Genomic DNA, 24480 nt, shown 5'->3' with positions numbered 1-24480 from the left:
AAACACAAGTTGATGAGAATCTGTTTTAGTAAGTGCAACTAGTGGTACTTTTGCTTTGTGAACCCCAGGCTTTTCAACTTTGTTGGTATAGTTGAGAATTTGTTTAGTTAGTGGTGGCAAAACGGGCTCAAACAATGATACAACCACCTCCATGTTTCACAGATATGGTAAAGTTCTTCTTTGATGATGGACTCTTGAACATAACTCAAGATGAGAGGCCTTTAGTTACCCTACATTTCGTTTAACCACTCAGACCATTACATGCCTGGTTTTCTGACTGCTTTTCGTTGGTAAACCACAGGTGGGGAGAGTAGCAATGGTCCTGAATTCTCTATAATTGTACAGTCTTACTGTAAACTCTGAGCTTTCCTAGCTTGATGAGCATCAATTCTTTTTTGGAGGTCCTCAGAAATCTCTTTTGATCATATGACGACAAACTCCCAGAAAGAACCTATGAAGACCATTTTGATCAGTTTTTTTTATAACAATGCACCCATTTACACTCAATTATCATTCCATTGATTAAAAACATCAGAATCTTTAACTTCAAATAAACAGTTTATCCTTGAAATCCACACAGTTCTGCCACTCACTGGTGTGTAATAATAGATCATTTTCCTTAAGAAATATATGAAAAATTAAATAGTATCCAATTTATTTGTGTTCTCCGTGTTCATGATTGCTTATCTGATGTTTTAGATAATATTCACATAATTACAGAAAGTTCTTAAGAGTTCAGATAGCGCTCAGGTTGTGAGGTAAAATTGAATGTTAAGATTGTTAATCATCAACATACTAAGGATGAAAATGTTTATTCAACTATGTCATACATACAGACAAGTAAGCAAGGCACAGCATATGAGGAAAAGTGTGATTTATTCCTTCCATCCACTCTGCTGCTAATTATAAATATAACATTTTCTACTCATGACACATAATCTTCAGTAAAAAGCCCTTTCTCTTACAATTTATCTAGATCTATTAAGGCAGTGAAGTCCAGCGGACCTCGAGTCTAGACCAGATGAGCCTAAAAGGTTTTGAGAAAGATGCAGAGTTTGGCTCTAATAAGCTGAATCAGCACTCAACATGGTAAAACAAAGTCATTTGTGTCTTTGGGGCTGACATTTTCCAAATGGAAAATGTATGAATATGTCAAAAATCTTCAAGCAGATTCTGTAGGTCCAAGGACAAAAACAGTCTGAGAGTCGAGGGAACACCAGGCAAAGTGGAATCTCTTGTTTCTCACAGAAGGATCTTGTAGTAGTCATCCTTATAGCTGTACAAGACCACCACAGCCACCCTGAAAAAGGACAACATGTGTTTGTTATATAACGAAACGATAAAAAAATGATGTCCGACTTCAAAATGGAACATCTCAAAATCAGGACCATGAAAGTCAGCCAGAAGTTTTTCTGGGAACTTTATGAAGAAGCCAGTTCTGTTTAACAAGGGGAAGCAATCCTGCCAGGAGTCCATATCCAGGGAAACAGAGCCTCGTAACTCAAAGCCCACGTGAACATAACATCAATACTTTGAAAATGAAATCCCTTGTTTAAATAACTAACAACACTAATGACCAAATACTGGTGTATAACCACATCTGGCACATCCAAATTCGAGTTTGCCTTATACTATTATTTATCCCAAAATATCTCCAAAACTAATTCCCATAAGCCCAAGTTGTGCTTGGGGTTTAGTGCTACAGATATAACCTCTCCCTGTCAAATTTCCAGGTCATTTTTAGCCACAGATTCTGCACAGAACTGGCTGGGAAGTGAAAGGCTCCTGCATAAAAAACCCAGACCTTTCTAAGTAGCTGCATTTGCAGCATAACGACCGAGTGTAAACAATATACACGAGAAAATAAAAACCAAAAGAAAAGCTAAGGTTAGCATAATGACTGCGTGGATGGTCTCTTGTAGGCATAATTAAAGGTCCAACCGTGTCTAAGCACAGACTTACAGAGCCGTCAGCGTGGCTGTAGAAGGGTTCAAACAGTGGTGAAGACACATGTTTACAGGCAGGTCTTTCCCAAAGTAGTTTTGGCTCACAGAACAAGTAAGTGACTGCAAAAGCCCCTCAGATAAGTTGAGTTTATGGTCCTGCTGCAGCAAGGTGACTGTTGCACAAGTCCTTTACCCCACTCATCTGGCCTCAGCTGCCTGTGCCCCACATTCAATGAAAACGATGCTGAATATAGCCACTGTTGCCTCTGTGACGCTTGTTTATCAGTCAAGTGTTTAACCCCCTCAACAGCAACTCAAACACAAAGCAGAGACAGGAAATTAAAACCAACTGCTCTGGAGACGCTTTGATTCTTTCTTGTTCAGATCTCATTCATGAAAGAGAAAATCTGCCGGATCCCTCAGAGGGTTGCTCTCTATGGACACTCACAGCAGCTCTTGAAGCTCAAACATAGGGCAGTTGGCCTTAATCAGTCAGTTTATGTATTGAGATGTTACGAGGCACACATCAGAGGACCAAGCAAGGCAAAGCCTTCTCCAGATTTCACCTCAGGAAATAGGATCAGCTGAGGATTTAATGTTCCTCAAGGCAATGGTTATCTGTCTAACAGCCCTCTTTGAAGGCCCGGCTGTCACTGTTACACCTGGAGTATGTGGGCTTGGCTGGAGTTTGGGAGTGGCAGCTACCTGCAAAAGGAAGTCTGTTGTGTTTTGTTTTTTTAAACATTGTCTTTAACATTTTTAAATCTTTGCTTTGAGCTTTATTTTGAGGAAAAATAACAAGTTAGAAGTGGGAAGACATCAGCAGGGATTAAAAGGAAAAAAAAAAAGTGCTTTTTATCCCCACAAATTCAAGTAATTTTTCAGTGTGTATTGTAGGATATTGCATTAAAGAATGCAACATAGATGTGGAATATGAAAGCTGCATTTGACAAAGCCTCCAAATTTTTGCAAAAATATATACAAAGTAGGACAAAAAAATAAATATTTTGCAAATAAGTTTTAACTCAAAAGAAGCATACGGTGCTTCCAGGTATAGATAAGAAACTAAGTCTATACCGTCTGCCATGACAGATTATTCCCAACGCAGCCCACTGTCGAATAATCCATAAAACCTCTTTCCTCTTACATACTACAAAGACGACATATTTTAGTTTTTTTTTTATTTCTGTTCCTACACTCTCTATTCATTACAGCTGAGGGAGTATTATGTGGAGTCAAGCTTTTAACTTAAGCATCTGGCAACATTACGCAGCTTAGTATCTATTCTAAAATCTATACTGGGAACTGAAATTTGATACGAATGTTCATGATTCCCAGATTATGGATAGTGGATTAAGTTTGATGTTTTTTAACTTTATCAGGTTAATGTTTATTTCTAGTTCTCTAATAAAACTCCTGGGACATAGGCAAGGCAACCTCAAAGAGACACTAGAGTGACCACATAGTCTTATTTTATTGAGGGCCAAGTAGCAGAGCCCCGCAGGCACCCATAATGTGTCTGGCTGTTTAATGTGTTCCCCCTTCTTACTTTGTCATGATAAGTCCCCAGGAACCGCAGAACAGCAGGATAAAAAGTTTTGAAATTTGAAACCTGCGTTAATACCGTAATTCTTCTTTTAAGTTTCATATCAATGACTCAACATCTGTAGTGCCACCGGTGGGTTGAGGTTCACTGTTCATTTATAAACGTAACCTAATGTGGACAACATTCCAGGTTTAGCAACATCTTTGCCAAAATTGGAATTCCAGAACAAGTCTTGATAAGTTTTTATTTTGGTTTTTGATATCCATCTATGAAAATCCTTTGTTAAAAGCTCTCCCAGCTATGCCTATGTACAATGTGTGCAGTCTGTTACACCGGCAGCTACAGGGAGGTAGTAGGTGTGACAAGTATCAACAACGGCAGGTCTTAGCGTAGCTGCTTATTACTCAGTTATATCAAACTTGCAGAGGATTTTCTCACTAAAAAAGGACAAAGAGCAGCACTCAAAGCTTTGGAGTGTTGTGGCAAAGACGTTTTCACTCTTCTCCCAATCGGCGCCCTGCTGAACTGCTCGATCCCCTCATTACTACTTGTACTGATATCTTTTTTTTTTTTTTTTACTTTGACACCAAACGAAATTCAAAAGTCAAAAGTCAAAAGTCAAGGGCAACTCAAACATGACATGGCAGCGCACCTTTTGATGATCTTAAAGTGGTGGATCTCATCACAGATGGACTTCAGGTAGCGCTGCTTCGGGAGATGAGACAGCAGCGTCTTGACACTGCTGTTAAATTGTTCTTCACTTTCAAACTGGCGAAGAAGACAAAGAGCAGATGTTAAAAAGAGAGACTAAGAGAGACTAAAACTCAGGAGCGTGCAAGACTTTGACATCAAACCCAGGACACCAAACAAAGCCTGGAAGAGATTAGGTGATATATCTGTAAACTGGTCGGTGAAATGCTCCACCATGGAGAACCATGTTTGTTTACAGATCTCAGAATCGTAATGTAGACAACATTTAGAGGAAAGAATGAGATTTTTCATCCGTAACCCTGAAGTATATTTTTGCATGTCAAGTGTAACAGGGCAGTAAAGCCACAAAGCAACAGTGTGACTTTGGGTAATTTGCCATATTAAAACCAGCCCTTCCAGGGATTCCACAGTGTGTATTGTCTTGGGTTTCATACACAGAGCGCTTTGTCTTTAACACATGTGCTGCAAAGGGCTGACTGTAAAGGTGGCCCAATCATTTTTGCAGTGGAGGCTTTGGCTTATATAACTGCAGTGTTGAGGCCATTTTGAGCTTTCTTTGTTTTTCCACTCTATAATTAGCATTTTCTGAAGGGAAGCTGGGATTTTATGTGCAAAAAGTCGTGGTGAAAAGTTTTGGAATGTGAATATTCACACTTCCTAAGAGTGTGTTTTGTTAACTGCAATGCATGTCTGTCACATAAGTTAGCCTTGTCAAAGGGGTGTGAAGTTGGACTCTCAGGTCTCCCTGGCTGTGGAAAAGTAAAAGTTCTGGGGAGTTCCCTCGCTCCACTTCTCATCAGACGGGTCCTGAAAGGAAGGAGACGGGATTCCCTCTTCCTGTCTCGGACCTTGACCTCTACTGGCTGTTCTTTCCATTTCCCCCCCGCCCACCCTCATGTCCTTCATCGGGATGTAGCCTTTTATTAACTGTGCTGCGCTTTTGATGAAGCTAGTAGGGAACCCACCTCCAGAGACAGGAAGTTGATCAGCGTTTCCTTCTGCAAATCCACCTGCACGATAAAAACAAACAAGCATTATCTGACAAAGCAACATACTAAACAAAACACAATATTTCAGATATTTTGATAAGACGTACTGTCAACGTTATTGTGCAAAAAACACATTGAGAGGCTAAAGGTCCCCTGGATTCACTCAGCTTGACTTGATGGACAAGCAGGCTGCTGACATGCAACAACGGGGACTGTTTGCCAGCATCACTTTAAGTAACTGCTAGCCAGCATGAACGTGATTATGCCTTTTGTGTCTCAATAAATCCTGTTTACAGCCCCATCACAGAAGCAGTCCAGATCCAAACAGGGTTGAGAAATGATTTGAAATATGCAACAACAGTGTAAATAAGACAAGCACAGAGGATTTAATTTAAGAGTATCTGGCCATAAATCTACGACGCAGCCACAAATAAACTCAATATGGCAACCATTTACATCCACCCAAAATGACACGCTGGCTGCCTTCTGTTTAGTGTTCATTGTTCTGTAGCAACTGGAACAGATTCACAGCCATCTCACCACCAGCAGGGGGTTTAAGCACAAGGAAAATAACTCTAAAAGGGGCTGCTCCCAGTGATGTTTGTTGTTTTAGCTATCAGAAGCCCTTTACTCATTCTGCGATTTCACACATGAGTTCAACAGATAAGGTGGGAGAAGAGGGGAAAAAAGGGAGTTGGGAGGGATAAAATGAGTAAACAAACAAACTTACTGCAAGAACCTCAATGTCATTGCTCTTGTTCTGCAAATTGCTACCAAGATTTTGTAATCTTGTTTGGATCTGAAATGGGAGAAAGAGAGTGTAACAAAAAAAAAGAAAGAAAATAACTGTTCCCATGAAAATCAAATTGCTGGAAAAAAAATCATTTTCACATCCTATCTTCATCTAAACAAACCATTGGAATAGTTTTAAGTTAGAGGCGCTGTATTTGTCAGGAAATGCTCAAATGTTTGAAGCAGACATGCATAGAGACACAAAAACAATCCCAAAAGGACTTCACAGAAACATGGGTGTGACTTTCCTCATTAAGAGGTCTTAAACTCCCATCATCTGTTCACACTGTGTTAGCACAATGGCCCTTGTGTGAGACTGTGTCACGAAAACAGTCTATAGCTTCAATCACAGCTTTAATTATCAGCCTTTAAATAAAGAACATTGGTTGGTTTAAAGTGATCACCCAACATCAGCTCTACAGAGTGTTACACAAGGAAAAAAGTAGCTGAAAATGCAGCTTGAAACTGACCCAACTCATTGAACTGCTCACAGCTTGAGTCAACACAAAGGCCTGAGTAAAAGCTGAGAGGTCACAGCTGACTTTATTTAACTGAGTCACAAGCCGTAAATTTAGGGGGTCAGTGCTGCAGAGAGATGTTCTGATGGGCAGGTGTAGCACGAAAACAGGAACAAGCGTAACGGGGCAGGCCTTTAATCCTCTCAACGGGAAGGATTTTTGGATAGAATTCTTTTTGCCTCAGTTTCCCACCATTGCTAAGCAGTAAATACGGTGATAACGGTGATCAGCAGAAGCAAAAGAGAGGTTTGTTCTTTGCTTGATTGACTGAGTTTGTGTGTAACAAAAAGAAAGAAGAAAAGATGCATTCTAATTATATAGGCTGAAAGGGTTAGACAGAGAGCAATGTGATTGAGGGGCAGAAAGAAATGGATTTCATAAGAGAGGAAGCAAAGTTCCATCTTTGGGAGTATCAATGCGTCACAAACCTGAGTCTCGTAGCGTCGTCTAGTACTTGCAGAAACTTTCTCTGGGCTAATGACGTTCACATTCATGTTTGTGGTGCTGCTGCTCCCATGCTGCTCCGAAGAGCCTGGAGACAATTTGCATATTTACTCAGCCATTACACCACGGCTTCAAGCTATATCTCGCAGGTAAACAAACATGTGAAATGTACCCTTGTTCGACTACCGTTCAGTTTAATTGGAACAGTTCATGCCAAAAACGGTGAGAAATCTAACAGTTGAACTCATTCTTCTGTCGCAGTGTTTGCTCATCAATCTGGGCAAATCAGTTAAATACCACATTTTTATATAACGTGCAGCACTTTAATGGGGCCATAGCCCAACTGTATGGAAACAGAAGCGCATTTGTTTAATGCTCCATTTATGAAACATCCAGCATATAGAGACTGCCTGTTAAAAGTGTGGTGGCTGTCAGTACCTGTGTTGTTGAGCTGCGATCCTTTAGGGTTCTGAAGGGTCATGCTTTCAGAGATTTCCCTGCAGAGACACAAGGGCAACATTCATGAGAACAACTCCTGAACATCCGTCACAGACATCTGAATAGCACATTACACAAAAATGTCTTTACCTGGTGTTCCTCTCATCGAAGAATTTGGTCCGACATTTCTGAATGATGTGGTCCACCAAGTCCGACTCAGGAATTCGTTTCTCGGACTGTCTGTCCTTCTCAAATGACTTTACCTGAGGAAACAAAATCTATTTACCATGTGCTGGTGTATACAGCCTTCATATAGCCTTCCTATGCTGCATGTTGGTTCACCTTAACATAGTTTCCTTCTTTGTCAGAGACCAGAGCCATGCACGTGATGCCTGCCAGCCTGCAGTGCTCCAACAGCGTCTCCTGAGACTGAACACACGAAACAAAAATGATTTTAGAAAAAGGTTTAAAGGTGCAACTGAGTTGTGAGAACACATCGTGACAATGTAGTAAAAAAAATGGATAAAGCAGTTATAGAAAATGGATGGATGGTCTATTTGCTTTTATAATTGGGCCTGTGGATGCTGGCCAATGTGAGCTCTGGATTTCAGAGAACTATAATCTTGGACGTGTTTTCTTCCATTAATCACAGATCAACTTGTAAATACACCAGAATAAAACCATCTAAGTTCGGTACTTCGCAATTTCGGCTGTGACTGATGTGATTGCTGAAAGACTGAGGGAGAGGCTTTCAATTAAAGCTTAAAAAAGGAGCTCATTATCTGCATTGTGACCTAAAAGTTCTGCAGTTGCTGCATTTATTGATTTTAAATCAATTTTTGCATGGAATCGCAGGAGTGGGAGGTGAGGTAAGGCGAGACTTAAGACCAAAACCGACGTACATTCAATGCATTCAACCATGACGGTGAGTAAGTATGCTTACGTCCGCATCGGCCCAATTTCTTCTCATTAATTTCAGCTTGGCTCCTCTTTAGGACTAGTTAATGACTGTTAGGAACAAACCCTGCAGTGTGCCATGGTGTGTTTGTGTATATGTGTGTCACTTTGCTTTGTCATCAAGTCAGCTTTTATACTTCCTCTTTTCTTGAAACTTTCCCACTGCCAGATCAAATTGTGTCAAAGGTAAGCTACTGCCTGGAGGAAGATGGGCAGCTCAGAGTCTTAGCTGACAGTATGTGGAAGGGGTTTGCAATTTTTGCCTAATAAAGTGCTAAAAGAGTGGACCGATCTCTCAAGGATGACCTAAAGCTGCAGTATTTGTCTGTTAAAAGAACAGCATGTGAACAGTGTAAACAAAAATTGAGTGAAGGGGAGTGATGGGTGAGGAGTTCTGAACACAGTGTCCTCATCAGCTTTCCACTGATTAAGGCACTTGTCTGCATACATAATCAAGAAAAACACACTCAAACACTCATTTGGAACTTAATGCCGTTTGTTTTAAGTGAGACTTAAACCCTCTAAGTTGCTTCTAAGGACTCTTGGGAGCATGTAAGGGTGGACAAACACTTGTGTCCTGTGCCAGTAACAAAAGACAATGAGGCCAATCAAAGCAGCCAATGCAGTGGTGGAAAATTAAGACAACAATAAGTTCTAATAAGCAGAGGAGGAAAAAACAGGAGGGCGTTAAAATGCTGACATAGAACCAGAGGATAAATGAATTCCATTGAAAGGGACGTGATCCTAAGCTTGGCTACCTTTCAATTACAACACAGTTTATATCAACAACAAACCATCAAAAGACTTTATTATGAGTGTGCCTGATCAACAACTGATGTGGCGTCAGTCCCTGTAGAAATGGAAATGGAAACGATACAGCGTTGTGTAAGTGAGCCTCTTTCAAATGTAAGCACTTCACATAGCTCAGACTCAACAATAATTCCTATTTCTGATGCTGTCACAATAAGCCTGTTGCTGACAAATGAGCAAAGTTCTCCTGAAGAACAGAACTTGAGTTTTGCCCTCTGTGGGAGGGATGAAGATACTACAAGACCAGAAACACATGGGATATGCACCCTGAAAGGTAACCATTTTGATGGTTCCTGCTGTCCACTATAAATCTGAGATGTGGTTAGGTTTAGGCAAAAACAAGAGCTGGGATAGATTAATATTCTTGATAGATAGATCTGCATGTTTAAAAATGCTTCACCTACATTATCTATGCAGACGTTTCCCTTTCACACCTCCAAAAGACACATTAAACAGATGACCAAGAGAGAAAAAAAATACCATAAAGGCATTTATAAATTCAAGCATGTGAATGTTTGTAGCTTTTCACTCCACAGCGGTGCCAAAAAATAATTAACCTAATCAACTGACAAGTAAAAACTAAATTGATTTCCCTGACTTAACTTAAAGACACTCTTGTAGAGTTTTTCGTATACTAGCAACACCATGGGAAAAGAGTTTTGAGCACTTTCTCAAATGTCTGCCGCATTTTTGCCTTTATATGGTAGGAGTATTAGAGAGAAACAGGCAGGAAATGTGGAGAAAGTGAGCAAAGGAATTATACCCTGCAAAGATCCGGCTGGCAGGGATCGCTTGTGGAATGCGGCTATATCACACTATTGCACTTATTTACAAATGTCAGTAACAACAGTAATGAACGAATAAAGACAAGGAATAAGTCTTCTTGCAAGCCAGTATGAACCTAAGCAAAAGATTAAAAAAAGATTCAAAATGGTTTTCCAAATGCTGCATGAAACTAAAGTTTCAACCATTTTGCAGACCTGCTTCTTATTTGTACTCCAGGGGTTGTAATTTCCAAAGGAAAACTATTGATGATTAATGCTGCACTGGGGTGTGTATACTCATTTTGCATCTAATAGAGCACTTAGAATTTTTTTTCCTTTCCTTGCCCATGACTGGCTCTGCACCATTAGCACAACAAACACATGCCACACATGCGTTGAATATGCAGAGCCTGTATACCATTTACAGGGTTTATCTGCCAGCGCCTACACAAGATGCTCCAATTACATCCAGCAGCACTTGCGGCACATAAACCCATCTTGATCTTATGGCTGACACGAAGACAATCAGTTGAATTCATTAAATTTCAGTCTGGGCATTGTTTAGTCAACTGTTAGCGACACACAAACTCTGATCACTCTGACAGATTTGAGCTGTTATTAAGTAATACTTTGTTGTGCCAGAAATGTAGTTTTCCTCAATTTAAGAGATATACCCTACCTTCGCTGTTCATCATTGCCCCAGCAATAGGACAAGATATAGACTCTGTACATTCAAGATGTAATGTTTGGACACAAAAAGTATCCCGCTATTGGAATTCACAATTAGCTTCCTTTGGTTATTTAGGTGGAAAACAGTTATGCTGCTAACCTGTGAGACATCGTAGGCGATGTCTGCAGAGACGCCGAAGCTCCACAGTTTCTGGACAACATTGATGGCTTTGGACATTGAAGAGTGTCCCACTGGGACCACCAGAGCATCACAGGAGCTGACTGTGGGCTGATGCAAAGAACAACACATATGATCACGCTTGGCAAGAATGTAAAAATGTCCTCAGTCAAATATTCTAAATACAGAGAAGTGACTTATAATATGGTGTGGGTGTAATAAATCAGTAATTTCAGACAGTTTTCTGTCTGAATCCAAAATATAGAAAATGATGTGCCGCCAAAAATAAGTCCATGGAGTCAAGAGCAGCAGTGATCATAGTTATTAAATGTTTCTAAATGTGTCTGTGTGGCAGCCGACTGCTGTAAAAAGGCATCATTAAATATGAAACTGCCTGCTGCTCCTTCATTACAATAATTAGTAATCTCAGATCTGTGTGTGTGTGTGTCTCACTGGCTCCTCCATGTTGGCTATGGCAGCACAGACTTTGTCCAGAGCGACGCTGGCCCCCACTGCATTAGGGACTGGCACTGTGGGAGCTGGCCCTCGAAATTCCAGTATCTTGACAGAACAAAGAACAAACCACAGAAAGATACCAAATGAGATGCATTACCAAAACAGCTTCATATGTTATTGATACTGACAGAGATGGAAAAAAAAAATGGGCCTCACATATGTGCATATGCAGAAGGAAAAGTGCCCATATTTATTTCCAATAATAGCTGTGTATTCAGGTTATAATTTGCTGATTTATCAGTTGGTTTTTATGTGTGAAATGTGAAAAGATGACCGTAAAACCCACCATGTGATCATAGCGTCCTCCAGCAGCCAGTATATCTGGTACAGTTCGCTTGCGTTTCCTGATGAATGCCACAAACTGAAAGATGACACCAGAGTGGTGCTGCACTTTGTACACCAAACCTAAGTTGACCACCACCTAGAAAGGAGGTACGCCTGCATTAAATACAGCGAAAAACATACAAATTTTTTTCACCCTTCAGTTGTTTGGAATCTAATTCACCCTCAGTTTGATGCCAAGATTGCGCAAAAGCATAGTGAGCTCTTCCAGGTCCTTGAGACCCTGCTTGGCCAGCTGGGTGACGGCGGTCTTCTGCTTGGTGAGCGATGTCAGAAGTGGTTCCAGCTCCTGCAGATTCCCCTTCTGTTCTATGTACTTGTACAGCGTCTGCAGCTGAAATCAAGAGATGAGTGAGTGCAAGTGCGCTGCTGGAGAACTGAATGCGTTTGCATGCACGGAACACCTACACTGTTGGTCGAGAGTGAAAAGTTGCAGAACTTTGCCTCCACCTCGCGTTTGGTCAGCTTTTCGTTCTGCAGTAGAAACAGACATCAGGGAAATAAAAAGTGCTACCTGTGCTATGTCTGCCAAGGACACTGCTGATTTGTTCATACCAGCATATCAATAACACATGGCATATGTAAGCTGCACTGACCATGGCGTCACACAGAATGTTGGAGGCCTGGCTCAGTTTGTCCTCTGGCACACCACTGTGGAGCAGGATGGCCTTCAACAAGCTCGTGTGGTTCAGGTAGATATTATAGTTCCTTTCCTGCAGTCACAAACACACCTTTAACCCTCTCAGGTGCAATTACAGTTAATACAAACAGCCCTACGATACAATGAGCACCTCAGTGAATAATGACTGTTGTGTCCGGCTGCCCTCTCATTCTGTCTGACTCACATATTGTTAAAAGCTTTCACACAAAGAGCAGGGCAATGGAGAGGATCAGAAACAGGATCTATGAGGGATGAACTAGAGGCCAGACTCAAGGTTGACTGGGTACATGAGGCATCCACACTGGAGACTGACAGCACTGGGATGAATGTGGACAGGAAATGGATTGTACTGGAAGGGAGGGAAGGAACCGGACACAGCCACGCATAGCAGATTTACTACATAAACAATAAATACAGTGTAAATCAGTCAGGCTTACACATATTTTGGTATGTTAAGAATGTGAGCGGGAAGTAAGGGGGAAAAAACAACAAAAGGTCAAGCTGAGCTAATGGCACTCGGGGAAAAACAAGAGAATGATACATCTGCCTGTGAGCCAACCGTTCTGTCTGAATGTGAATTGCAACAAAGCAGCACAGCACAGACTCATGCATGCAGTGCGTATAACCTGAAGCGCTGGGAACTCCTGGACTATTTCAGAGATGGTGTAAATGGTCTCTGCATCGGGGAGAAGGGTGTTGGTGACGGGGGTGATAATGTCAAAGGCACACTCCAGGAGCTCCCTCGGATGTGCACGATCCAGCTTCCTGGGACGGAAAACGCGCTCGATGCTGTACCTTGAGGCAAATATAAGAAACTCACAGTGACTGTGCATCTTCTCGATATGACATCACAAAAGAAAAACATCACTTTTGACATTTTGGGATACCCTTTGGGATGTCTTTGAGTCAATTTATTACCACAAAACTGTCTGTCTGAGTTTTACTGAAGTAAATCACAAGTTTAATCTGTATTAACAGTTAAACGGCTTGTTGCTGTAGTGTTAGAGCTTGCACAAAACATCTAACTAGAGATTCTAGAAAGCTCTAGGTTTGATCTCAAAGACATACCAATCTCAAGATCTTCAGAAAAAAAACTATCATTATGATCAGAAATAATAATAACAATCGAAAGAATACATAAAATAACCTGCTGTATCAGCTGCTGTAATTTGATGTCCACAGTTTTACCATTTATGTCAGATGCAGGGGCTTTAACTGCAGCTCGAGGTTTCTTTGTCATATTTGTTATGTTTTTTATTTCCCGAATTCTTTACAATTTTATTTTGTATCAGTTTTTTCTTTGGTTACAAAGTGTTAAACCCCAGAAAGATGCCACTAAAGATGCCACTCAGGTATAATTGCTCAGAAATCACACAATTCTGTATTTATTCAAGTTTTACACAGTGACAGCTTTTATGGAAACAATGTTGTACTTTGTAAGAACATGTTAAAAGACGTGTTAAATCATTTGAAAACTACGACTTTACCTCTTCAGGTGTGTTATATTATTGCGGCCGACATATCTCGCGAACGCCATCTAAAGTGAAAACAGAGTTGAGACATGGGGTGCACTTATAATGACAGTGCAGCCAGTGCATACCAGGCTGTAATCAATCACAGTGTGGAAACAACCATTTAGTCCTCAGGGTTTCCTGAGGCAGCAGAATCTTAAGGCGGCTGCTGATTGCAGCCTCACACTGAGAGTGTTTGCATTTACTAATGCAAATGGCTCTATAAATGGTGTTTGTGTGCAAGCGTGTACATGCACCCCTGTGTGTGTTATGTCTGTTCAACTCACACGAAGGTCATAGGGCAGTGTAACCAGCATTCCGCTGTGGTCCATGAAGCAGGCCAGCTCGCTGCCATCATACAACTTCCTGTTTCTGGGGAGAAGCAGCGGGGTCTGGAGACGCACTGCACCTAAAGACGAGCGTTACGCATTACTGCTACATTTCAATGAGATAAAGCGACCCCAAAGAGAACTGATAACATGTTAATAGATACGAAGAACAGCTGGATATAATCAACAAATTGCACAAAGGTAACACTAACACCTGTAGAATCTGTGCTGCCCGACAGTGAGCTTATTGTTTAGCTGCCTCACACTGGAGCAGATGTGGGGGGTCCAAAACACTCTTACAACAGGTCAGCAGAGTAAGGGATTTGCTTTTGAGTAAACTAAAGTTCTCACATTAAACAACGATAGTGCACTCACCATGCTTCCTAAAGATCCTGGTAATGGTTTCATACACATGCTGCTGCAATTTGGCACTGCTGAAGCTGAAGCTGCCCTAAAGAGAGAGCAAACAAACAGCCTGTCAGGGACTGATGAAAGACAAAAAGGCCCTCTGCTTACCTGTTGAAGCAGAGTGGGAAAAAGAGAGGGGACAATGCAGCCATTTATGTGTCTATAGTGACATCTACAGGCAGAGAAGGGAAGAAAATGTTTTTAAAAAAAATCCTCCACTGGTATGGTTACTTCTCCTGTTTCCTCACAGTAGCTCAGCTGTGGCCCCTCTGTGCTCACATGCCCCCCCCACCCACCCCCCACCCAGCAGCCCTCCACAGGACGAAAGGGACACAGATAAATAAATATAATGGAAATGAGTGGTTTGACATGGTCTAACGTAAAAACAATGCAACATTATCTACTACCAGACGCTGTCAGCTTGAGCAGCACCTCACCTTATGCAGGTCTATGTCATAGGTGTAATCCATGACATGCGAGGTGTTCTGAGCAAACAGCTGGCCCACCATCGTGCGGTAGGCCTTGCCGTTGACATTAGCCATGGTGTGCTGCAGCACCTCATGAAGCTCTGACTCCTCCAGCTGAGGCGGGGGCAGCAGTTCGCTCTTTAGCAGCTCCTGAGCAGTGGGCCGAAGGGCTGGGTCATGTTTCAGCAGCCACTCTAAAACGCTCTTCTAAAGACCACAAAGGAAGACCGTTAGACTGGGATTTCAGAGCAAGGAGGAAAGAGATTTAAAACAAACTCTGTGCTACTGTCACCTGTCTTTCCTGCACATCTGGAGCAAAGTCCTCTGGGAAGGAGATAGGTTCCTGTAGTGTTCAAGGAGATGGTGTTTAATAAAAAGTAAGGTTCAGAAACCACCTTTAGCTCATATTACTTCTCCTAACGTACCACGCGTAGCTGGCTCAGGACAGAGATGCGCTCGGCACCAGTGGTCATCGGCCGGTAGGACATCTCAAACAGGATGATGCCCAGGCTAAACAGGTCAACTTTCTGAGCACAGATAAATACAAACAGTTAAGGAGTCATACAGAGGTAAAAGGTTGAGTTGTAGTAGCCATTTTGTAAGCCACAAAATTGAATTTTACTGTCTTACTTGGTTATAAGTAGCTTTGGTGTTTCCTTGAACCTCCGGACTGACATAGAGGGCCGTGCCAACCATGCCTGTCAAGTTATCTGAAGACAGTGATACATGAAAATCAAGGTGTCAAATAAGGGAATGAATTCCATCTTCCATGTCTATCAAAGGTCAGTGTTACATGAGTATTGTATATCTAAACTGTCTCCACCTGTCGGGTCTGGTTTGAGCATCACCGCAGAGCCACCCTCTTCCACTTCAACTTTACCTGCAGCCTGAGACAGAGACAACTCTTAAAAAGATCGTATCATGCCACCTTTTATACTTTCAACAGCTTTTCAGCTGGATGAAGCTTCAAACTGCGTACCACATTAGCAGGATGGTCTGTAGCCAGGCCAAAGTCTCCGATTTTTACATGGTCCTGCGAGTCAAGGAAGATGTTGACAGGCTTCAAGTCCCTGTGAATCATACCCTGAAAGAGGGACGAGGGCCATGAGAGATTTTAAACAAAGCTTCAGTCATGTAGGACAATTATATATTTAATAAACTAGTTCTAAACCTGCTCATGGATGTAAGCAAGGCCATCCAGTATCTCTCTGAATAGTCTCCATAAGCGATTCTGGTCTTGGTACAGGCTTTGATCTATCGTGTCCCTTAAAGTGCTTTTTTCACAGTATTCCATCTGTCAGGAATAGAAGGCATGTGTCAGAAGTAAAGCAAACATTTTGATGGGTAAACGTGAAGAAGAAATGAGAGGCTTACCTGTATGTACAAATAATGTGCTACAGTGAGGTGTCGGTCAGAGTCTGAGCTCTCCCCGGTGTCGGTCATCAGCCTCTTGCTCGGCTCAACCTGCAGATGAAAACACCAGCTGTTTGTTGCCCCGTACCCGACAACAAAAACAAAGAGAATAAATGATGCCATCAAAGTTTTCAAACCTGTGACATCTCCCCTGTGCTCTCGTCACCATTATCGAAGATGATGTCACTCCTCGAGTCGCTATCTGATGGCCTGCATAGAAATAAAAGAAGAGCAAACACCTGTTTGACAACAGTTTGAGAACAATAAAAGTGCTCCACCTGAAGAAAAAAAAACATACAGGAAAGAGGCCCCAAATACATCATCTTCATCCTCATCATCATCGTCGTCATCATCCTCATCACTTGACTGGTGTCCGCTGCACTTGGCGCTAGATGATCTCTCGATGGAGGTGGACCACTCCACGGAGCTTGACAGAGCCGGAGGCGGCGCAATGTCCTCCACGTTGTCTGCGAGACCGAGCTCGTTGAAGCGCTGCGGTGGATCTCTGCGCTGCGGCTCCCTGTCAGCTGTGCTCTGAGGCTCCGAGCTGTCGCTGTTGCTCAGCACTCCTGTGGGGGGCAGCTCATGCCGCTCGATCCACGCATTGTAATAGCGGACAATGTTCTCATGGTTCAGGCGCGAGAGCAGCGTCACCTCGCCTTTGATGCGTCTGAACTGCTTACTGGCTGGATTGACCTGGATACGCTTCACAGCATAGTAGCAACCATCGAGTTTGTTCTGTACCTGCATGAAAAAAAGACGGGAAATTGAATAAAACTCTCCTGCCATATAACTCAATGTTTAGACTGAGGGGATGAAAAAAAAGTGCAGTTCACCTTTATTACAGCACCAAAGGCTCCTTTTCCCAGAAGCTGCAGTTCCTCAAACTCATTGAAGTAGCGAGAAAACTGCCTCTGCATCCCTGAACTGAAAGGAGCGTTGAGGATGTGGCTGTGGGGAATCACTGACGACGCAAAGTCCACAGCTAGATCTGGAATATTACAAATGGAAAAAAATAAATAAATTTAAAAAAATCAAGATTATCATACTTTTTTAAACGAAAATAGTAACTATTGCTAATGATTTCATAATTGTGTGTACCTGTTGCTTTTCTCTGTTTTATAATATGGAAGCATAAATCCCTTTTTTTTGCCAGATTAGTGCATTATTTTTGCATCTGTAAAATACTAGACTTTGGACACTCTTGACGCTATATAGGTTGTTAGGGCTAAGGCTTATTATTAAGGTCAAAAACCTTTATAACTACTTTGACACCTCAAACGTTGTGCCAGAAATCGGCAGCTATGGGTTTGAACTAAGCTGCTACCGAGCTCGGTGAAAATGACAATATGGCAGCAGTTTGGTCATATGTCATGCAATGTCTGATCATGCTTGGGGTTTGTGACATTATTGTTGTCATTAACTTGTGTTTCTCTTTTTCAGCAGGTAACCCTGACCTGGTGATTTTTAAAGTGGCTTGCAGCAAATGGCACTGGGAATATTTCATCATAGTCTATGTTTACATGCACAGTAATATTCTGATATAGGTCACTTCTATGTAAAAAGTATTTTCTGATTAACTTCCCCTGAAAAGGGTTCAAATTGATAGTAAATCCTAATGAAATTATCTACACGTGTGTACACTTTAATTTGTTACAACATGTTCAGGGCGTCATGTGACACTGCTGCTTTACACTGCTTATATTTGACGAAAAGAGGATGCTTCTACAAGAGGAATATGATCCTCTGTACTACATCCATGCTCTGACACATCAGAGCAGCACAAACGTAGCCTACACAGGAATATTTGTAATGGTGAGTTAGATTGGTGGAAATTTTGGTTGTTTTTAACATTATGTAAATACTGTATTTTTGGAGCTGCTGTCAACATGTTTATCTGTTGTTCTGAAATGTTTGGCCGTTTTGCTCCTATCAATCGTGCCAATAACGCATGTTAATACAAATTTAACTGAATCAAGAGGTTCAAATAGTACTGATTTTTTTTTGCTTTTTTGCTTTAAATATTTTGTTCATCTTATTCAAATATGGCAAAGTGAGGAACTTGCAACCTTCTGGGCTGGATTCCTGGTAATGCGGCAGGTTTTTGGGTGAAGGAGGCTTGAGGAAAGAATGCTCCAAGAGCTGCTGAGTTGTCCAGCGTTCAGCATCATTCAGGCACACGCACCTATAACACAAACGCAGTTATTCCTGAACCATTCTTACTGCAAAACATGAAACGTAAAGAGACAAAACGCCATAATCTAAGTGAACAAACAACAGTTGGTTCGGTATCCCTGTCCTGGTGTTACGGTGTTTGTTTGTATATCAGTCCTGTATTCACACCCTGAGGCAGATGGCAGAAGAAAGGGAGTTTTTCCTCTCCACTGTCACTTGCTGCACTAGTTTCCTTAACTTCCTCTATAAAGTGACAGCAATCTAATAACCACAGGCATTTTCAAGTCAAAAGTGTGATTGTTGCTACTTTTCCTCTCATCTTACAGCATAATATACTGAGAAATATGGAGGAACATAAACATGGAAATATCCAACACAATTTTATTCATATTGAATCGCAATCAGACTGTTTATCTAATTGCATTTCTAAGAAGATCAAACTAGTAAAAATGATGGGAAATGTTAGACAAATAAATAAAAAAGGTTGCTGAAAATAAAATAATTGATATCAAAATGTTGAGGCCTTCATCTGTACTTACTTGAGGAGGAAATCCTGGAAGTCAGCAGGCAGGCTGGCCGGCACCGTCACTGGATACTCTTCCACTTCTTTCCCCTGGCTGAGTGCCAGCAGCATCAGCCCCAGGTTCCACACGTCCCCCTTCTTGCCCGTCTTTGTTGGCATCGCTGTACCCTCAGAGAAACGCACGTGGACTTGCTCAAAAATGTCTTCTTTGCAAATCTCAGCAAACCTTTTTGACAAGCTGTAATCGGTCAGTCGAACGTTGCCCTCAGAATCCAGCAGCACGCTGGAGGCTCCCAGCTGCTTGTGGACCACAGAGTTGGAGTGAAGGTAGTCGAGGGCAGCCAGCAGCTGGGCCGTGTAATGGCAGAGTTTATCCAGAGGGACTGGGCTGTGGGTGATCAGGCTTTGCTTTAGGTTTATCCCCGCCACGTGCTCCACCAACAGGTTTACAACAAGGCAGTCCTCCTTCTCAAACGAGTTCAGCGCCGTGTAGTTCACCAAGTTCGGATGGTCCAGCCGCAAGAGGGAGTTGAACTCATTCTCTGCTGCATGGATCTACACACCAGTTGAAAGTGGCAAGCAAGTATGTTGAAAACGGCATTCAGAGGCATTAAAGCTGATTTTCCTGCTCTTAAAAAGCTATATACATGTTGTCTAAGAACTAAACAGCTGTGTCTCTACTTGCCTGCTTTTTACAGTTCTCAATCTTTGCTTTCTCCTGACTGGTGAAGAACTTGCTCATCTTCTCCTTCCAGCGCAACGACCACTCATAGATCACAGAGAATTCACCCGAGTTCGCTTCAAATCCACAATAGACGCTACGGCCGAGCCGCTGGCTTTCACCTGTCAAAAACATACACACAAACAATCTCGTGGCTTACTGAGGTGGAATAAGGCACTTGACACCAGACCTGCAGCATTACCCCTCATGACTCTCACCTAAACTTTTCCCCTTGTGGACAACAAGCTCTCCAAAAACGCTGCTGTTAAAGTGAAGCAGCTCCTGCGGGCGATCGTCATTCACTGTGTCGCGCCTGGTAAAACATGTACATTTCCAGGCATGAGTGTTACATTTCTAAACTCGAGGAAGATTTAAGGTATTTGTAAATGTGCTGAATGTTCACCGGGTACCTGTGGCGTGTATTGGAGGTAGTGCGACGGCGGTTACTGGCAGCTTTCTTGACTTCAGTCAGTTCAGGGGAAATTCCACCTGGGCTCGGTGGACTCTTCCCTAACACAGAGACCGGCTGCTCCATACTCTCAAGTCGCTCCTTTTAACATAAAGCCAACGAGTAGTAATTCAAAAGAAAGTAAATCATGACTCATCATGTTCTTTGTGTTCTGCTTCTCTACAACCACAGGTGGAAATACTTTAAGACAAACACCTGTTTGGCCATTTCCTTTCTTCTCTTCTCTTCCCGCTTCTCCTCCTCCCTCCTCTGGATGACAGCTATGATCTCTTTTTCCTGTGACAATGAAAAAAAGTTAATTTCAATCAAATTCACAAAAAGCCACTGAAAAGGTTAAAATCAGTTTCGACACATTAAATCCTCTCATTTCTTACAAATTCTTCATGTATGAACCAGCTGAGGCCTTTACGGTTCCGCTTTAGAGTGATAATGTTAATGGTGTTCATCAAATTACAGAGAAGATTAAATAAACTTTATTGCTCCCTCAAAAAGGAGATAAAGATCATTTAGTTTGTGCAACAGGGTCAGACAAATCCCTTCAAAATGACATTACAGATAACACGTATTGTTTCGTCTCCCTTCCTTACCATCTCCTCCTCCTTTTTGCGCTGCTGGTCCATTTTCTGCTGCTCCTCCAGGGCTCGTTTCTCCTGCTGCCTCTGCTGGTTCTTCAGCATCTCCTCGTGGAAGGAGCGCGATGGAGGCTTGTTGTGCTCGGTCAGGAATCCCTGGATGTGGTCTGCTAGCTCATAAATCATCACCTGAGAGGGCAGGAGATAAGCTGGTGGAAAACGTGCACAGGCATGTGACTGCACGGCGTGTCAGTGCATCCTCACCTCGCCACATCGGAGAGCTGCCAGCTTGGTGAGTTCACTCTGGAGGTTCTGCAGGTTTCCATTTGAAAGACCTTTGGCATTCTTCAGCTCCAGCTCCGGAGGCCTGTTGGTGCCCCATCACATGTAAGTAAGAGAGAATGATAACCGCGGGTTGGCATTAAAACTCTACACTGGATCTTTGGGCTTAAATCACTAACAGGCATGTGGGACAGTCACCCTGGAGCCCAAAGAAGCCAGTGCTTCTTTCCAATTTCTTCCTAGCCATGTGAGCCCACGTGGATAAAATCAAGATAACTTGCTTTTAGGCTTTAAGTAGATTAGAACATTAATTAGATGAAAAATCTCAGTATTCATTTAGCCATGGCAGAGGCTGTGGGACTTTTTCCTACGAGCTATGGTGTTATGCATCACATATATTCATGTTTTACACAAAAATCCACAAAATATGTATCTAATCTAATCGAACAAATTTAAAGCATTAAAATCTGTTTCTATTACTTTGATGTCTGACTTGTGCCATGTAAGACTCATTGGGCTTTACGGAGCAGAAAATCAACTTTCAGAATTTGAGAGTTGCCCATTATTGTTACACAGGAACAGTTTGGTCAGTGGTGGTATCAACATGTTCTATCATTTAGTTTAATAAAAATCCCGGTTCCAGTACCCTCAGACACCTGTTCTCTAAGAATATTGATCATTATTTACATTCTACCATCAACCTTTTCCTTTAAGATGCTTGAAGTGGTATTTATAGATTGCACTAAGTCAGGGATCCGGGCCGCTGTCCTGCAGGTTTTCGATGTTTCCCTGCTTCAGCACACCTGATTCAGATCAATGCATCATTAGCAGGCTTGTGCAGAACTTAACAATCTTTTGAAGAGATCCATTTCATATCTTTGAAAATGCATTTATTACTGTGCCTAAAAGGGCAGATTTGTACTGGGCCTACAGGCCTCTGATTAGTTTGGAGTATTTTGTCAAGTTTTTTTAACAACAGCTCCCTAAAATGGGCAACACACTGCAGTATGACAAATCCTAAAAGTTTACTGCTAAAAAAAGTGCAACAATGTACAGATAATATATATTCTCTTACTTTACACAAAGTAAACCTTTGTGGGCTGTTTAACTGACAAAGGTGATTTATCCTATCAGACACTGGCCAACAAATATGGCTTTGGAATAAAAAAATTGAAAAAAGCATTTGAAAAAAAAAAAAAAAAAAAGGGAAAAGAGTGTAGCGATTAATAAACAAAAACATTTCAAGTAAATTCCCAAACATGTTCTTGACCAAATATATTTTCTCTCCTACTTTCTGACACAACAACTTTCACACATTTAAAAAAGTTTTCATCTTTTTAAGAATAACTAATTGTTTATAGAAATAAAATATATTAAGTCTTACCCTCGTTGCAAAAGTAGCTGAAACCTGATTTTAAAAAATCCCATGACTGCAATATGTAGTATTTTTCAATCATCTTTTCTTTTATAACCAGATAAAAAAGAGAACAAACGCACAGCGACTCATATCTGCCTGTTCATGGCAAAAACAAAAGTATACAGAAGAACAATAAGGTGAAATACAACTAGAACTAATTCTGCAAACTGCATTCTGAATAATCTAGTCGTTTTGCACAATACAGTAAATACTTGTATGAGACAACTATACTATTTTCTTATTATAGGACTTCTTATATGTCTTTTATTAATCTCTTATTTTGTGTCTCTTTGTAGACATAATCTCCACAGAGGCTCTAGTAAATGGAGACTATTTCAAGAATACCATAGAGATTTCAAATGACCAGAAAATCAGAGTGTGTTCTGAGTGCATTAAAATAAAAATACAACCTCACAGAACTCTGTAATTTCTCATTTTGGGGACCTCTTATAGCACAGACCTGGTTTCTCTGTTGCAAAAGCTTCACTGTTTTCTGACACTGGACGGTTAACAGGAGACGTGTTTGTAAGCAGGGTGGCATCTGTGCCTCATACCGACACCAGGCCCTGTTGGACCAGCTGGACACTATATGTGTAAACATACAGATTACGCGTCAAAGATCAGCTGAGAGCAGTATACTCACACGTCAGGGTACGTTGGGGGACATTTCACCTGCAGGTCCACAGTCACGTAGCGTTCCTGGCGACTGTTCAGCCCATTGGGCCGCAGGCAGAGGTGCACCTCTGGAGGCCTTTTAACCTGAAAATCAAGTCACACGTGCCTCACTTGTTGCTGGTGGGCATAATCACCGCTACTCGCTACAAGTTAACAGTAGTGCTTGCAAAGTTTAAGCCATCATCTCGCTCACTACACGCTGTGCTAACATCTCTAGCTACCTTCCACGGGTCCTTGTCCCGCAGGTCCTGGAAATCATCTCCAAAGATAGACGCAAGGGCTTCTAGTTCATTTTCCTGCTGCACCGTGTAGTCGTCTGTCCCATCTGTCTGAGTGTGCTGACTGCTCATTCTTCTGTCTCAACTACATGGCAGTGCCCTCGTCCAGTCTCACCCACAGCCGTCAGAATGAACGAGGAAGAGGAGCTGCTCAGCACGCCGCTGCACTCACCGCCGATCTCCTCTCCTCCGACTCTTTAGAAACTCAAACTTTAGAGGATCCGATACATAAGTCGTTGGCATAAACTGGCGTTACACTGTACTCTGCATTTGATCACTGTCTACACACGACCACAACAACGCTGCAACTGGCGCATGGCTGTTACAGGCTGTGCGTCGCAAGTGAAACGTCATCACGTCGCTTCCTCGAGAATGACCTCCAGGGGGCGGTAATGATTCCTCGCAGGTGCTGAGAGGCTTGGATACATAAAATAGGAAATCTGCAGGGTGGATGCTCTCCTTCAAATTCCACAATACATTTTGCAATTTAGAAATGAAAAAGAAAAATGTGACAACAATTACTTTTAGTCACAATTAATTTATTAAACATAAATAATGTTTATTAATATCAGTAACTAAAGAATGAGATTGTGCAGAGAAGAATAACTTATAGAAAAACTATAACTTTGCATATCATTGTTATAGAATCATTGTGCCATTTGATTATGATTTTGACATAATGATGTGCAAATGGCCTTTTACTTAAAAAGTTGGCGTACATAAAGTTATCTATTTATATTCACTGAGTATTTTGAGTATGCATGATTTGCAGGTTTTAAATAAATCATTTTGTAAGTTTTTTTTAATCAAAAGTGGTTTTAGCTAGTAAGATATGTCAGATATATGAAGTGGATGAAAATTGCTGCAGCAATTTACCATTTTTCAAAACCAGTGACATCTTTTCCTCTGTTTGGGCTGTATCTGTGAAGTGCCTTGAGATGACATTTGTTGTGATTTGG

The 24480-nt window shown here is 41.7% G+C and overlaps 1 protein-coding gene across 1 annotated transcript; it reads right to left on the bottom strand.

Moving 5' to 3' along the window:
- Positions 1-796: 796 nt before the first annotated feature.
- Positions 797-23858, bottom strand: eif2ak4 (eukaryotic translation initiation factor 2 alpha kinase 4). The gene is made up of 39 exons (XM_072366148.1): positions 23465-23858; positions 23212-23327; positions 21134-21236; positions 20885-21058; positions 20493-20573; positions 20239-20378; positions 20047-20141; positions 19793-19950; positions 19124-19662; positions 18479-18594; positions 17246-17400; positions 16708-17153; positions 16547-16619; positions 16371-16460; positions 16168-16290; positions 15976-16080; positions 15820-15883; positions 15627-15706; positions 15422-15523; positions 15289-15339; positions 14967-15203; positions 14497-14572; positions 14080-14201; positions 13769-13818; positions 12908-13076; positions 12217-12333; positions 12029-12094; positions 11784-11954; positions 11565-11699; positions 11216-11323; positions 10745-10873; positions 7727-7813; positions 7535-7647; positions 7385-7443; positions 6931-7034; positions 5923-5991; positions 5169-5213; positions 4145-4260; positions 797-1300 (listed from the first exon to the last, which is right to left on the bottom strand). Exons 1-39 carry the CDS (start codon positions 23591-23593, stop codon positions 1243-1245), a joined length of 4971 nt encoding a protein of 1656 aa, XP_072222249.1. The 5' UTR covers positions 23594-23858; the 3' UTR covers positions 797-1242.
- Between the last annotated feature and the right edge of the window lie 622 nt (positions 23859-24480).

Source organism: Leuresthes tenuis, unplaced genomic scaffold (genome assembly GCF_036924035.1).
Source record: "Leuresthes tenuis unplaced genomic scaffold, fLeuTen1.0.hap1 SCAF_15, whole genome shotgun sequence".
NCBI lineage: Eukaryota > Metazoa > Chordata > Actinopteri > Atheriniformes > Atherinopsidae > Leuresthes > Leuresthes tenuis.
Note: the sequence above shows the minus strand (reverse complement) of the source record. Positions and strands in the feature narration are given on the sequence as shown.

What these genes read in the sequence shown, in the direction of transcription:
- eif2ak4 (XM_072366148.1), bottom strand. Translation starts at nt 23,593, where the DNA reads ATGAGCAGTCAGCACACTCAGACAGATGGGACAGACGACTACACGGTG. An exon ending in TTGAGAACTGTAAAAAGCAG is followed by an intron (nt 19,663 to 19,792) that starts GCAAGTAGAGAC and finishes ACTGGTGTGTAG; the next exon opens with ATCCATGCAGCAGAGAATGA. An exon ending in CAGACCATCCTGCTAATGTG is followed by an intron (nt 15,884 to 15,975) that starts GTACGCAGTTTG and finishes TCTCTGTCTCAG; the next exon opens with GCTGCAGGTAAAGTTGAAGT.